Source organism: Tiliqua scincoides, chromosome 4 (assembly GCF_035046505.1).
Source record: "Tiliqua scincoides isolate rTilSci1 chromosome 4, rTilSci1.hap2, whole genome shotgun sequence".
Lineage (NCBI taxonomy): Eukaryota > Metazoa > Chordata > Lepidosauria > Squamata > Scincidae > Tiliqua > Tiliqua scincoides.
This window is the reverse complement of record NC_089824.1, coordinates 150,434,684-150,451,017: the sequence shown is the minus strand read 5'-3', so window position 1 is coordinate 150,451,017 and position 16,334 is coordinate 150,434,684. Positions and strand designations below refer to the sequence as shown.

General features: G+C 42.7%; 1 protein-coding gene across 4 annotated transcripts in view; it reads left to right on the top strand.

Annotated features, from left to right (window-relative positions):
• Nucleotides 1-15,931, top strand: part of EFCAB7 (EF-hand calcium binding domain 7) — a 40,112-nt gene extending 24,181 nt beyond the window's left edge. For 3 of the 4 annotated variants that reach the window (XM_066623437.1, XM_066623436.1, XM_066623435.1), the window contains 6 exons: nt 744-901; nt 1,054-1,187; nt 6,034-6,182; nt 11,217-11,426; nt 13,865-13,972; nt 15,235-15,931. In XM_066623437.1, coding sequence (XP_066479534.1) covers nt 744-901; nt 1,054-1,187; nt 6,034-6,182; nt 11,217-11,426; nt 13,865-13,972; nt 15,235-15,309 — 834 coding nt within the window. In that variant the 3' untranslated portion in view covers nt 15,310-15,931. Of the gene's footprint in view, nt 1-743; nt 902-1,053; nt 1,188-6,033; nt 6,183-11,216; nt 11,427-13,864; nt 13,973-15,234 lie in introns of those variants that run through there. The other variant, XM_066623438.1, reaches the window with a different exon arrangement.
• The last annotated feature ends 403 nt before the right edge of the window (nt 15,932-16,334 follow it).

The window sequence follows — 16,334 nt, the reverse complement described above, 5'->3', positions numbered from 1 at the left end:
GGTTTTTTTTTAAGTTATTGTTGCACTAGTTCCACATCTTGTACAGAGGATACAGTAAATCCACTAGCTCTGACTTTTATTTGGTATGCCCATTTTTTAGATGCAGTTCAGACTTGGACATAGGAAATTTAAGTTCATGCACTCAGAGCTATTTCACATGGCAGCCAAGGTTCACTGTTTGCCATAGGCCCAAATCCTAACCAACTTTGCAGCACTGGCATAGCTGTGCCAATGGGATGTGAACTGCATCTTGTAGTTGGGTGGCACTCACGGAGGCCTCCTCAAAGTAAGGGAATGTTTGTTCCCTTATCTTGGAGCTGCATTGCCCTATGGAGGTGCTGGAAAGTGGGTTAGGATTGCGCCCATAGTAAATGTGTGATGAGAATATGCTTATCTCCAAACACTCATATACTGGAGTGAAATCCACTGCATCCCCAACATATTTAGGCTATGCAACATCTCTCTACACTTCTCAAATGTACTACACTAAATGCTGGTGTATTCAGGCAAATGCTGAAGTGGTTTGGCATGGCGGTTCTTACTGGGTTTCCCATTTTCAAGCCCAGCATTTAAGTCAATGCACTACACTAGCTCTTTGATCTTGCATTCTTCTGGTCTGTGTGTGTATAGGTCTACAGTGTTCAAGATAGCATGTTGTTCTTCAAGTACATGTGTGGATATGAATAATATTGTACAGTGTTAGAAAAATAAAGCAACCCACATTTTTTTTTCCTTTGTGATAGACTTTTGGTTGGAGAGGGGAACTTGGAGCTGGAATCTATTTGCTAATTCCTTTCACCACTGGCTGTAGACTCAGAAAAGTGAGAAAGCAAATTAAAGGAGAACCCAAACTTGTTTACCAAGATGGAGATGGGAACTTTGTACTTACCAAGGAATTCAGGTAAGGAAGACTAGTTATTGTGAAGTTTAGACTCCCTGTCTTCTCATTTTTGGAGTAATTTTGCATTGTTTAAATTTCTTAAGTGGACTGATCAGTCACAGAAATGGAATTAAGAGAAAGTGGATCATCTGTTGAACTCTTTTGCCTCCTAGAGAAATCTTATCACAGATATTTGAGATGGTTGATTTGGATGGGAATGGCTCTCTCAGCTTGGAAGAATACAACTTCTTTGAAATGAGGACTAGTGGTGAGAACTGTGATGCTGAAGCGTGGACCATATGTAAAGGTAAGCTTAATATTATCTATACATATGAACCCTCTCTATACACGTGCACTTCTTTGTTTTAATGATCAAGGATTTATTCAAACCCTGTTCAGACAATCAGACACTTGATTAAATGGAAATTCTGATTTTACCTGAAGCTACGTGATTCAGTGGTGAGCCTGGCAGGGGGTGGGGGGGGTCAAAAGCCCCGGCCACCCCACCGCTTCTGCCTGTCAGAGCCATCCTGCAGGCAGGCGAAGCCCCACATGGTGCCCTGCAGTGCTCCAAAAGCTTTCCTAGGCTTCTGGCACAATGTTAAAGGTACTTCCAGTTTCATCCACAAACTGGAAGAACTCTTTAACATTGCACCAGAAGCCTGAGAGGCTTTTTGGTGTGCTGCAGAGCATCGCGTAAAGCTCTATAACGCTTGATAAGTATCCCCTTGGGGGGCAGCGGGGAGGGGGATGTCACGGACCTGCGCCATGGGGACAGGTCTGTTAATGACATGAATTGAATACTGAAATGGAATAATCTGAAGGCCCAGTCCTAGCCAACTTTCCAGCAGTAATGCAGCTGCAATGTAGCTCCAAGATAAGAGAACAAATAAATGTTCCCTTACTGTGAGGGGATCTCTGTGATTGCCCCTCCCCCATTGCAGGATGCAGCTCATGCCCCATTGGCACACCTGCATAGGATTGGGCCTTAATTGTTTGGATTAATTGTGGTTTGATGTATATCTTTGCAGCCATTTTTTTTGAAACGTATCATACAGTAAAGTCCCATTACAATTCAGTATCAGAATAATGTGTGACAGACATCCCTTTTTACCATCTTCTCTTATCTTCCTTATTGCTCTGTGCTGCTGTTACTACTGCATTCTACTACCTCTTCAAGTCATTTGTTCTTTGCTTTGTTAGACAGCATCTCTATAATATCAGACACAACTCTTTCAGTCCCCTGACTATCATTTTTAATCTCTCTTCTAGCTCCTCCATTTCCTTTTTGCTTTATTTTGCTGCTGCCTGAGGTCAGACTGTCAGACGTTCTTAATAGGGGGGTAATGTCGAAGAATAATAGAAAAGGCAAACCCTCCATTGCTCTGTCTTCTCAGTGGCCTCTGCTTTTGCAGCTTCAGTAAGTCTGGTCGGTTGTGGGGGGCATTCCAGATGGTCATTTCATTGCACGATAAATGTATAGTTGTTGTTCATTTGTTACAGGGGATCCAAATGTCTTTCCCCAAAGTAATGTTTCTCTTTCACTTCCCCAGCATTCAAGCAGCAATATTTTGTTAATGGGAAAATGTGATGTTTTCCTGTACCAAGTATACATTTTACGGTTCGGAGTGCTGTGTCAAATATAGTTGTGTGAGAATTGCAGGCATCATTTGGTCAATGATCATGACCCCAGTGATGAGCAACATACTTTCCACTGCTTTTATTGTAGACTTTTGAGAGGTTTTTTTTTGTTTTTCAAACTATTCCTGTATTTGTATAGAGACAGACTTCTCTATGCAGTACCTTGCTAACCTGCAGCAAGACTACATCATTCTCTACTATAATGTTCTGTGGTTTAGAGTCTCCCACTTTTTAAAAAATAATTTTGTCCTGTATCTTTCATTCCCCATCTCTAGCACAGAAATACTTATCTCCCCCCTTTTGCAAAGGAACAGGCTGCTTCCTTCTAGCACTTTCAGAACAAAAGGGACTTTCTTTGCATGGAAAGGTCCTATCAAGTGGAACAGAATTTGGTTCTTTCATGTGTTTATTCCTTTGGAAAAACCTGACTTGGTAAATATTTCCATAAACGTTCCTATATTTTACTGCAAATGTAACTTCTGAAGCTTCATATCATGTAATCACATCTAAAACTATATATCAATTCAGCAACAGTGTATAAATTGATGCTACCTTTATTCTCTCTAATGTAAGGAAAATTGCCATGGGTGCATGGCACCCTTCTCTTTCATATCTTTCCTGATATGTAAGAGAAGGGCATCCCAATCCTGAGCTTCCCAACACCTGCTGGAGCAGCAGTGCCAAAGTGGCTACCATTGTATCCAGTGGGCACTGGGAAGCAGCCAGAGGTCTCCTTGGGTAAAGGGGACTTTCATCCCCTTCCCCTGGGGAAAGGCCCAAGCCTCGCAATGGACTTCCAAAGTCTACACCAGCTATTTTGCTGGGACAGACTTGAGAGAGTCCGTGTTGGGCCTTCTGGCCTGACACAGAGTTCAGGATATGGCAGAGCAGAACTCCTCCAATCCCACCTCCTCCCCCGGTTCCTCTCCCCCACCCCACCCTTGTTCCACCCGCCCCTCCGGAGGCTGCACCATTGCCTGGTGGGCATACTTACCCCCAGTGGTGGCGCGCCTTCCTTCTACCAGTGCTGGGCCTGCACCTCACTTGCACGGACCCAGCGCCAGCACTCCCTACTCTGTGGGTGTTGTAAACATGCTTTACGGCACCCAACTCCACCACTAGGGCTTGGCACTGATGCTGGCCGACTTTAGGATTGGGCCCTGAGTTGGTCCTTGCTTGTGGAGAGCTCTATATGTCCTGAGAGCCCCATTGACTTTTGTTCTGTAAAACTAGAAGCATGCCTTCTTCGGAGACTTTTTGAGTGGCATACTCCTTCAAAAACATACATATACTGAATCTGCAGATATGACTGCCTTATCACCTTTTTGTCATTATCCACAGTGTTGCCTTTAGTATCACAAATTAGGAAAAGTATCCTAAAATTAATGTTGCACATGGATGCCGTGAAGGTAATTACTTTAATGATAGTGAAAAGTTGTGAGTTACTACCTTGCAAAAGAGAATTGGAATGAGTGAGCAGTACTGGTGGGCCTGCAACAGTTTGCGTGAACTCTTGAAGCTGCAGCGCTTTGACTGGGTCAAAATATTTGAGAATTAATGTTACGTATTCGAAACATCCTGTCTTTTTTTAAGTTGTAGGCACCCTTTAGTACAAAAGTCTGGCTCCAAATAGGCATATGACAAATTCTGTGTGCCCAGTGGAGCTTTGGATGTGTTTCACACACAGCAATTCCCACTTCATATGGAGAACATCCTTTTGGAATTGAAGGGAGTTTCAGAAGTATGTGGTCTGCGATATGGCATGGGGATCTACTGTTCAATTCTTCTGGATGTGGTACAATTCTTCTTCTCTTAGGTACATCTAAAGCAGGGGTGTCCAGTTTTTGGCAGGAGGGCCACATCATCTCTCTGACACTGTGTCAGGGGGGCCAGGGAAAAAAAGAATTAATTTACACTTAAAATTTGAATACATTTACATAAGTATACATAAATGAATATATTAAAGATGAACTTATATGAATGAATGAAGGTCTTGCAATAGCTCAAGGCCTATAAAAGGCCTTGCACAAAGCAAGGTTGGCCTTTCCTTTGCTGCCGCTACTGCATCACAGACGTGAAACAATAAGCAGTAGAGGAGAGCCCTCATTCCACAGCTCACGCGAGTGGTCAAACAGTCGCCCTCACGCTGAGAGCAGTTGTGTCGGGCCAGTGTGGGCTCCAACAAATCTCCGAGAGCCAGCTCATTGGAGACTGGGGGCTCCCTGAGGGCCGCATTGAGAGGCCTTGAGGGCTGTATGTGGCCCCAGGGCTGGGGTTTGGGCACCCCTGATCTAAAGGAACTACATATTTAAACCTTTCCAGTGATCCGCTGTTTTCAACTGTTCCTTTGAATTGTGTTTATTTTCTGTATATGTTTGGGAATAGCAGACAAGAAGGAAAAAGAGTAAAGAATAAACTGTGTTTTCCTTCTTCTGTGTTTTGTTCTCTGGCACAAGCTTGGCAACAACTCTGAAGTTATTTGACAGGAAGCAACAGAAAATGCAGTGGTTGTGTTACCTGGCAATTAATCAGTTGGAGGGTTCAAATGAACATCATAAATCTTGGCAGCAGGGTTCAAGCAGGTTTTTTTTTAAATATCATCTGATCCCTTAGATTAATTAAGTTGATAATCTCTCTTTAATAATACCTTGTAAAGATTTAGCATTGTTATGAAGATGAGAGAATCATTTTTAAAATTATGTGCCTTAAGAGCATTTCACTGTAATGTTTGCTGATACCAAAGCCCTTTCTGCTTTGGTTTGCTGATACCAAAGCCCTTTACTGCTTTTGTGACAAGAGTGAGATATCAAGACTGGAAAAACAATGTAGTTCCAGCAAAGCTGAACTATTTTTAGAACTGAGCTTTGCAGTTCATGCATGAAAGGGACTAGCCCCTTTCAGGAATGAAAGTGAGTTGTTCCTTTCTCTGGCACTACCCATCTTGTTGGTATTCTGATAAATGTGGGTAAATTGGCTTTCTGCAGGATCATGTTTTGTGAGTACCTTGTGCCTGCCTGTTTCTTCCCATTTTCTCCATTGCTATTTTCAGGACGCAATCCTTTCAAAGTGAAACTTACTGCACATAAACTCTTTTCCTTCTGACCAGCCATAAAAATAAACTTTATTTTGAAGTGCCCTGGTATAAGATATGATACCTTATCATTCACTTTCGGCTTAATAAGGGGTCACCACTGACATGTTTGCATTTTGTTTGTTTCTGAAGAGATCAGACCTTGTCATTGTCATCTTCACAGAAAATGTTGTTTATGTACTGCCATCAGTGTATATGGTGCTTTATAGAGTTTCATAAAAAGACTTGACCCTGCTGCAAGGAGCCTACAATCTAAAATTTGGCAACCAGAGGAGGAGGGAATGGCAAGGGATAAATCAACAAGAGAAAGAGAGGAATTAGAAGGGTCAAGTGATGGAATCCAGTGTTTTTGTTTTCTGTATACCTGCATCATTTTTATAGTAGTTTGTAAAAATACCTACCTTGTCTTCTTATAAAACAGAGAATTTTGATATGAGGAACAATGAACTTACAAGGCAAGGATTTATGGATCTGAATCTTATGGAAGCCAGTGACCGAGGAGGGGATGTTAGTGATCTCTGGGTGACTTTGCTGTCCATGGGCTACAACAGAGCAATGGAATTGACTGAGGTATGATAATAAGGCAAGAAAAATAAGTAGCCACAGTGTTTAATTTTAATCTTTCTGCATTGTGTAAGCAGACTTTTTAACTAGTCCAGTTAACTAGTTGTGCAATTGGAGTGCAACTGTACAGTACTGCTGTCATTTCAGATACTAGTGTCAAAGGAAGAACATTGTCTCTGTTATCAATACTTTCTGCAGCCCAACAAAAGAAAGAGATTAATAGATGAGCAACATGGACTGCAATCCAAAAATAGAGTGACACTCTCTTTGGAAGGAATTACACGTTAGCAATTATTATTAGCAGTGCTTTTTTTGTAAAAGCAGTGCTTTTTTTGTAGCGATTTCAACGCTAGAGTTGGTGCTGATAACAGTTCGTGGCCCACTTGCTTAGGTCAGTTCGGCACTGGGAAGATGAACGAAAATGGCCAACGCCTGCTAGAGTTTTGCTGTCATCACGGTCTCTGTGTCAGCAACACGTTCTTCAACACAAAGCCCCAACATAGAGTCTCTTGGAGACACCCAAGATCAAAGCACTGGCACCAGCTCGACCTGATTCTCACCAGACGCTCCAGCCTTCCCAGCATCAAGATCACACGCAGCTGCCTGTGACACACAGGGTGCTGCCTGTGACACCGACCACTCGCTGGTGTGCAGCAGAGTGAAACTGCAAACAAAGCGACTGTATCACACGAAAAGGGAAGGAAGACCTCGCATTGATACGAGCAAGACCCGGGATCAGAGAAAAGTGGAGGAATTTGCACGAGCGCTTGAGGAATCTCTTCCAGGCCCGGTCGATGCAAACGCATCCAACAGATGGGAACATTTCAAGAATGCCGTTTACAACACCGCCTTGTCCATATTTGGCAAGAAGACCAACAAGACAGCAGACTGGTTTGAAGCCCACTCTGAGGAGTTGACACCAGTCATTGAGGAAAAGAGGAGAGCTCGAGCAGCATACAAGGCCTGTCCCAGTGAGCGCAACCTGCAGATCCTCCGAGGTGCTTGCAGCAAAGTCCAGCAGACTGCCAGGAGATGTGCTAACGACTACTGGCTCCAGCTCTGTTCCGAGATACAGATAGCAGCTGACACGGGCAACATCAGGGGGATGTATGATGGTATCAAGCAGGCCCTAGGTCCAACACAGAAGAAAATTGCCCCTCTGAAGTCTGCCACAGGCGAGGTCATCCAGGATCGGGCGCAGCAGATGGAACGCTGGGTGCAGCACTACTCTGAGCTATATTCCAGAGAAAATGTAGTCACCAAAGAAGCGCTGAACAACATTGAGTGCCTGCCTGTGCTGGAGGAGCTTGACAGTGAACCAACCCTAGAAGAACTTCACGTGGCCCTGGACTCCCTTGCCTTTGGCAAGGCACCTGGAAAAGACAGCATTCCTGCTGAAGTCCTAAAGTGCTGCAAAGAGATCAACATCACTGAGCTGCATGAAATCCTTTGTCTCTGCTGGAGAGAAGGTGGAGTACCTCAAGACATGAGGGATGCAAACATCATCACGCTGTACAAGAACAAAGGCGACAGGGGTGACTGCAACAACTACCGTGGCATCTCTCTCCTTAGCATTGTAGGAAAGTTGTTTGCCCCAGTTGCACTAAAGAGGCTCCAGGTACTTGCAGAGAGCGTTTATCCAGAATCACAGTGCGGATTCCGAGCCAACAGGTCCACCACTGATATGGTATTCTCCCTTAGACAACTGCAGGAGAAATGCAGGGAACAACGACAGCAGCTCTTTATAGCCTTCATAGATCTCACGAAGGCTTTCGACCTGGTCAGCAGGGATGGCCTCTTCAAGATTCTCCCCAAGATTGGATGTCCACCCAGGCTCCTCAGCATCATCAGATCCTTCCACAAGGACATGAAGGGCACTGTTGTCTTTGATGGCTCCACATCACACCCCTTTGACATCCGAAGCGGCGTGAAGCAGGGCTGTGTTCTTGCACCAACCTTGTTTGGGATCTTCTTCGCTGTCCTGCTGAAGCAGGCCTTTGGAACTACAACAGAAGGCATCTATCTCCGGACCAGATCAGATGGAAAGCTCTTCAACCTCTCCAGACTGAGAGCAAAGTCCAAAGTCCAGCTGAAATGTCTGTGTGACTTCCTCTTTGCCGACGATGCAGCTATCACTACCCACTCTGCCAAAGATCTCCAGCAGCTCATGGATCGTTTTAGCAAGGCCTGCCAAGATTTTGGACTGACAATCAGCCTGAAGAAAACACAGGTCATGGTTCAGGATGTGGACTTACCTCCCTGCATTACAATCTCTGCGCATGAACTGGAGGTTGTCCATGACTGTGTACCTTGGCTCAACGATCTCCGACACTCTTTCTCTCGATACCGAGCTAAACAAACGCATCGGTAAAGCAGCTACCACGTTTTCCAGACTCACAAAGAGAGTCTGGTCCAACAAGAAGCTGACAGAACATACCAAGAACCAGGTCTACAGAGCTTGCGTCCTGAGTACACTTCTGTACTGCAGCGAGTCATGGACTCTTCACTCACAACAGGAGAGGAAACTGAATGCTTTCCACATGCGCTGCCTCCGACGTATTCTCGGCATCACCTGGCAGGACAAAGTTTCAAACAACACAGTCCTGGAACGTGCTGGAATCCCTAGCATGTATGCACTACTGAAACAGAGACGCCTGCGTTGGCTCGGTCATGTTGTGAGAATGGATGATGGCCGGATCCCAAAGGATCTCCTCTGTGGAGAACTTGTGCAAGGAAAGCGCCCTACAGGTAGACCACAGCTGCAATACAAGGACATCTGCAAGAGGGATCTGAAGGCCTTAGGAGTGGACCTCAACAAGTGGGAAACCCTGGCCTCTGAGTGGCCTGCTTGGAGGCAGGCTGTGCAGCATGGCCTTTCCCAGTTTGAAGAGACACTTGGCCAACAGTCTGAGGCTAAGAGGCAAAGAAGGAAGGCCCATAGCCAGGGAGACAGGCCAGGGACAGACTGCACTTGCTCCCAGTGTGGAAGGGATTGTCACTCCCGAATCGGCCTTTTCAGCCACACTAGACGCTGCTCCAGAACCACCTTTCAGAGCGCGATACCATAGTCTTTCGAGACTGAAGGTTGCCAACTAGCTTTTTGTAAAAAAAAAAAATAGGTGCGGGAACTCACAACTTTTTATTTATTTATTTATTTTTAAACCATTTTTAATACATGCGCGCGCGCGCACGCACACACACACGTCCATCCCGTGTGAGCTCCCTGGTAGCAAAAGCACTCCTGCCACAGCTGGAGTGAATCACCCCATTTTTTTTTAGGTGGGGAGGTGCTCCATTGGGCTATAGGAAACTCTCTCCATTGGGCTATAGGAAAGCCTATACGGTAGTTAAAGTGTTCAGAACAAATATATAAGGTCTTCAGCCCAGCTGGTGGCCATCAGTGCCTCAGGTGTTAGTTCCAAACACTTTGAACCTAAGACGTCTGGTGGCTCAGTGGTTAAATTATAGATCTGTGGAGCTGGAGGCCTGGGGTTCAAATCCCACTGAGGAATAATTTTTTTTTTTTTTAAGGTGGGAAGGTGCTCCATGGCTGCAAAATATAAAGGTTGGTTGCTAGTTGCCAAAAGGGGGGCCAGTTGAGGCTGCAAAACTCCTCAAAGTTCAGTCCCAGGCAGGCTCTTTTTTTAACATTTTTTTTTTTAAGTCCCAGGTAGGACTTAACCCACAGCCTCCAGCAGGGGGCTCACTCCAGGAGCTTAACTGTGGGTTAAGTCCTAACTGGAACTTAAAAAAAAAAAAAAAAAAAAAGGTCAAAAAAGAGCCTGCCTGGGACTGAACTTTGAGGAGTTTTGCAGCCTCAACTGGCCCCCCTTTTTGGCAACTAGCAACCAACCTTTATATTTTGCAGCCATGGAGCACCTTCCCACCTTAAAAAAAAAAAAATTATTCCTCAGTGGGATTTGAACCCCAAGCCTCTGGCTCCACAGACCTATAATTTAACCACTGAGCCACCAGAGGTCTTAGGCTCAAAGTGTTTGGAACTAATACTTGAGGCACTGATAGCCACCAGCTGGGCTGAAGACCTTATATATTAGTTCTGAACACTTTGACAACAGGCTTTCCTATAGCCTAATGGAGAGAGTGCTGGGCTGTGGAGCACAAGGTTGGAGGTTCGAATCCCTCCCTAGCCAGCAGTGCAGAGCGGGGTGGTGCAGGCAGGGGAAAAAAGGTGGGGGCAAGGAGGAGGGAAAAAAGGGGGTGGGGTGGTGCAGGCAGGGGGGGAAAAAGGTGGGGGCAGACAGGAGGGGGGAAAAAAGGTGCCGGAACGCCGTTCCAGTGCGTTCCATTACAAAAAAAGCCCTGATTATTAGCCCTGATTATTCTTGCTGCAGCAGTTTTTCCTGACAAAACTGAGCCAAACAGGGGGAAAAATGAAGCTGTGGATGCTTTGCTTTAGCCTTATGGGACTAAACAGTTCTCAAATGTAGCATGAAATAAAACACAGCTTCAGTTCAGTTGTAAGACTGTACCATCCTCAAACCATGGTTAGGTGATTGGGAAAGCCAAGCAAACTTTCATCCTCTTACCCCTGTTGCCATTAACTGTGGTGTTTTAATTTATCTTCATGGGCATCACCTTACTGCTAACTAATGCTACGGCTTCTTTGATGCAGACATAACATGGCAGTGCACTGTTTAATGCACTATTTAATAACACTGCACTAAACAACCAAAGGAAGGGGAAGGAGCATTCTGGGCTTTTAAAAGTTGTGTATTTGTTTACCTTAGGCTCCTACGATTTTGGAATTGCAGCATCTAAGTAAAAATTGGTTATGTTCAAAACATAAATGTTGTTTTACAATGGTTAAAGTATTATTATGGCATGATTGGTATTTGGTTCACCAAATAAAATGGATGAAAGGTCATTTCAGTTGATTTTTCCAAATCTTTGTTGGGTAGTTTGTTCTTGAAATATCTAGAAATTAATCTTTGGAATAGTAAACAAAAATACTGCAATGTAGAAGGTAATTGGTCAGTAATGATTCAATAATGTATATAATGCATTTTTCTCTCCCAATAGGCATGCCCCTTTTCCATTCACATTTATGCAGAAAAGTGCAATCCCAGAATTCATCCTGTGTGTCTGGAAGCAGGTGGTGAGCAACTTAACAATGCCATTTGTACGAATGTAATTAATAAAGGAGATGCAAAGCCAATAGATAGCAATGGAAATATAATTATTCACGTGCATAAAAATGATGCACGGATCACCTCTGTAATTGAAAACAAGGTATGTTATAATATACTTTTGCAAAGCATTTTCTTATAAATACAGATTTTTTCCCCCCTACTTAGTTAATGGGAAAAAATGTTTTGTTTCAAGTGCTAACTTGGCTGTCCCAGATGGATTTGCAAACAAACCATAAGGAAATTTTGTTGAATTTGCCTATATTGTATGTCTCAAAATACATACTGTATAGTACTACTTTCCTGTAAACAGAAATGCACAGAACCACATCATGTGATTGTTATCTTGTGGTTTATGTTTGTATTTCATATGCACATTTACAGTATAATGTGAGCCATGCAAATACCAAATTCAAATACCATTGAGTTCACTGGGATGCCACAGGTAAGTGCACATAGCAATGGTTCTCAAAACATTTAGCACTGGAACCCACTTTTTAGAATGAGAATCTCTCAGGACCCACTGGAAGTGACATCATCCAGCAGGAAAATTTTTAACAATACTAGGCTGCAATCCTATCCGCATTTACCCAGGAGTAAGTCCCATTGACTATCATTGTTAAAAGCATATACAGAGTAGCCTGTCTAAAAGTACAGATGTGTAACATTTCCCCAAATGCAGTCACAAACCATGGTGGCATCAAGTCTAATATATTAAAAATAAAATATTGAAATGAATGGGGACCCATCTGAAATTGGCTCACGACCCATCTGGTGGGTCCTGACCCACAGTTTGAGAAACACTGGCATATAGGATTAAATAAGATCTGAAAACCAAAACCGCTACCCCTCTTTGTGTACGTCTCTTTGGGCCATGTGTTTGAAAGAAGAGTTATTGGAGTACAATCATAAACAAATAGTGTGACTGGGGTGGATAAATGAAACTTAGCAGGGCTGAACTATGAAAATTAACTGGGATATAAAGTAACCTCAATAGCAAATCTAGAAGGTTTCTGGGGTAATATTATACTCATGATACCTTTTTGCCCAAAGGAAGACAATGGTTAATAGTAACTCATTTCTTTGGGATATACTGTATCATGCACCAGACTGCTAGTAACAGTGTCATAAAAAGGGCAAAAAGCCGGAGCATGGTTGAATTTTTGGAATTTCCAAGTTTAGTTACCATTTATTCACCTACAGCTTCTGTGCATCCTGCCAAGAACTGATTCACCAAATTTGTATTTGGTTTTGGGTTGAGTCTGAAGCTTTTTCCCACAAACCCAGTTTGCATTTGTGCATAGTAAACAGTAATTCAAGTTCACTATAAACCCAGATTGCTTGCAAGCCTGTGGTAAAGTTCTCCACTCAGGGATTGGTATGAAGATGTTGATAATCTGAGTTTATGGGGAACTCACACAGTTCACATGCAAATTCAAACTGCATTGACAGAAAAGAAATTAACACTGTTTGAATTCAGACTCCAGAATGGATCACATGGATCAGCCCACTGAAAATTGTCAGTATATGTTCCCTAACTCCTATATGTAAAGCTATAGAATTGTTAAAATGTGTCTGGCATTTACATTGGGCATGCATCAACTATATTTGTTTCTTATGTATTTTCATTATACATATTATTACAACATTTAATAGCCCACAAATTTCATTCCAACTAGTCTCAATTGTATACTATTCTCAAGTATTTATTCAAGTTAATGAATATCACATTGGCACAGGAAGAGAGAAAAGTTAAGACTTACATTTATTTAGTGCTATTTACAAAATAAGAAGCTTGTGTATGATGTAGAAATGTTTTACGATCCCTAATTTTAATCATACATTAAAATAAAGAATTGTACAGGTATGCACTGGTTTGTTATGATCTTACCAGCAATGGACTGCATATAGGATGGATTGCATATACTACTGTCCCTCACGATCTGCCAGAGAGCAAGTGCTCCCAAATAAGCACACTGTGAGCATTCTGTAACCTGAAAGGCCATTCCGTGCTGCTTGCTGGCTGCCTCACCACAGCTGCTCATGCGCCTGAAAGTATTGGCTGCTCTGCCAGCTGGATATTACCCCAGCAGGTATTGTAGGGAGCCAGCTGATGTACCAGCAACAAGCCATCGGGCTTATTTGGCCATGCTCATTCTCAGGAGGCTCTGGGGGGGAGACCTCTTCCACCCCACCCCCCCATTGGGCAGCATTCCAAGCTGCTTCAGCTGCACAGTACTTGTTTGAATAACGCCTTTGGTTAGTGACAGGCTTCAGGGAATGTACCTCCATTGTTAAGCAAAGCATACCTGTGCTCAAAGCATACACTTTAAGCACTGAAAAGTGCTATATAAATTACAAATAATGGGTTCCATCCTAAGGCTGCCTGCCTTTCGGAGGAAAGACTTCTTGTTCAGGAGAAAGGAAGAAATTGAGAAAAATCTTAATAGTATACTTTATGGTGGTGGTGTTGCTATAAATGCTTTTTACATATATATCCCCACTCTAATGTTGTGATGTTGTTGTTGCTTCCCCCTATAGTCTGAAGGCAAAGCAATGATTCATCTGAATGGTGAGCAAAGTAAGAACTGTGTGAATAGTAGAGGACTCAGGACTTTTGCTATTGAAGTGGCACCCAACTCTATGATGGTAGGTTTATTCATTGAATTAAAATATTTAGGCCCAGCCCTCCCTCTTGTGCTTTGTCTCTCACCCTCATAGCAAAAAACTAATGCTGTTTGTTAAATACACATTCTAAGCAAAAGTTTGACTTCCTGTAAACTGCTTTCTGACCCTTTTTGTTGAAAAGCAGTATATAAATACTGTTAGTAATAATAATGTTCAAAGTGTAGCATGGGTCCTGCTTTTGCAAAAAATTCCCTCATCTCTACAGTATGGATAATGTAAAAAGGGAAAAGGTCAATTTCATGGAGCATCGCCAACAATTACAGGTTGCACTTGGAACACATGCTTTCCTTGCATAATTGAACAGATAAACACAAGCCATCAACAGATATGTTTTCCTGTTCTACAGTTTACACAATTATTCAAGTGCAACCGAACAGTCATTTTCATGAAGAGTGCAGTCCAGAGTCATACACACTGATCTCATTGTAGCTATTTTGAGTGTTGTTTTTTCCAATGAGCAGTTATCAGAGTAAACCCTTACTGTACCAAGTGTAAAAAGAAATGTTAAATGTTTGGAACAAGAGGAAATGATAAGGAAACTGCCTCTAATTTTTGTTTCCCTGTTGCCTATGTTCTAGCTATCCCAGTTTATCTGACCCCATCTTGGTTTTCTAGTCCATGTCCCTGAGAAGCAGTTTCGCTATTTTTGACTTTCAGACATGCAGTGCTGATGTTACTAGAGTTGTCATTTTTCAGAGTTTAGCTCCCTTCCCAAAGTGTCTAGATTTCCGAATTTAGAATGGATTTATCTCCATTGCAAATTCATACTAATGCAAGCATGTAAGCAAAGCACACATCCTGTAATTTCACACAGTGCAGCTGGGGTAAATGTTGAACTGTGAATAACATATTGTAGCAATTTATGTTTTTTATCTGTAACCACATGAATAAACATCTTCTTGGCCTTTTAAATCAGTGGATGACGGGCAGAGTAAGCAAATACAGTATGCAGTGCATTAGGCAGAGAAGAGCTTTCCGCAGTGCATGATAGCAGGGAGAGGGGGGTATGCTTGGCAAGTGAACTTTGGTATGTATGAGGATTGGGGTATTACATGCATGATTTCAGTTGTGAAATCATGGAAGGTGTGCTGTTAGCACCTCTCCCCAAAAGTCACAACCATATTAACCAAGATATGCAAGATAAAAATTTGAGTACTAAAACATTTTTTCAAAAATTGTGGAAGATATCAATAAACTTGTTTTCCTACTTTTTATATTTGCAGGTCTGTCAGCATGTGATGCCACTGAATGATCAAGAAGAATGGATATACAACTGTGTGTGTTCTATCTTGCCTTAACCCATTTTTGCCCAGCCCACGGGTGTACACGTTTGGTCCCTGTTGCATGTATGCAACATTGGGCAGAAATGACTTAAACTCTCATACCTGGGAAATAGCTGTTGCCTGGATTTTGAAGAAATGATCCAGTGTTGGACTGGTCTTTGTTATGTGGATGATTTGATTTATCTTTTCATTTTGAAAATGAAGAATGTCTATTTTGGATCTGCATTTGCCTTTCGTGGCTTCAGTTACTTTATCAAACTCCTTTATCACAAATTATTTGCTTGTTTTTGCCTTCCTGGGCAATTTCACATACCTGGCTGTCATAACCAAGGGAGTTTAAAGAACTGGCGTGATGGAAAAAGACAGTTCTTATGTACTTAGGCAAACCTGTGAATGATAGGTGGGTGCTCCTTTTTTTAGCAGAGGGAGAGTAACTGGCCCACCTCACCCCAGCACTGTCTGTTCTGGTGGCTGTCTGCTGGTATTCATTTGCATCTTTTTAGAGCCCTTTGTGAGCCCTTTGCATCATTGTGAGCCCTTTTGGGACAGGGAGCCATTAAATATTTAATTTTCTCTGTAAACAGCTTTGTGAACTTTTAGTTGAAAAGCGGTATATAAATACTGTTAATAATTAATAATAATAATAATAGGTAACAGCAAGTTGACTATGAAAATGAGGCTTTGGATCACAGTTCTTCATTATCAGCTCACTCTGCATAAACTGCAGTTCACTCTGTGATTACTTATTTGTTTTATTTTTCACAGTTTTATACCACCCTTCCTCCATAGAGCTCAGGGCGGTGTGCGCAGTTGCTCCCCTCCTTTTCACAACAACCCTGTGAGGTAGGTGAGGCTGAGAGAAAGCGATGGGCCCACAGTCACCCAGGAAGCTTCATGACTAAGGGGGGATTTGAACCTGAATCTTCCAAGTCTAAGCCCACCTCCCAAACCAATAGACCACCCTGGCTCTCAATCACCATGGCAAGTTCATGAAATGAGCATATTGTGATCCATTTTCTTGGAGTTGACCTTGCAATAGT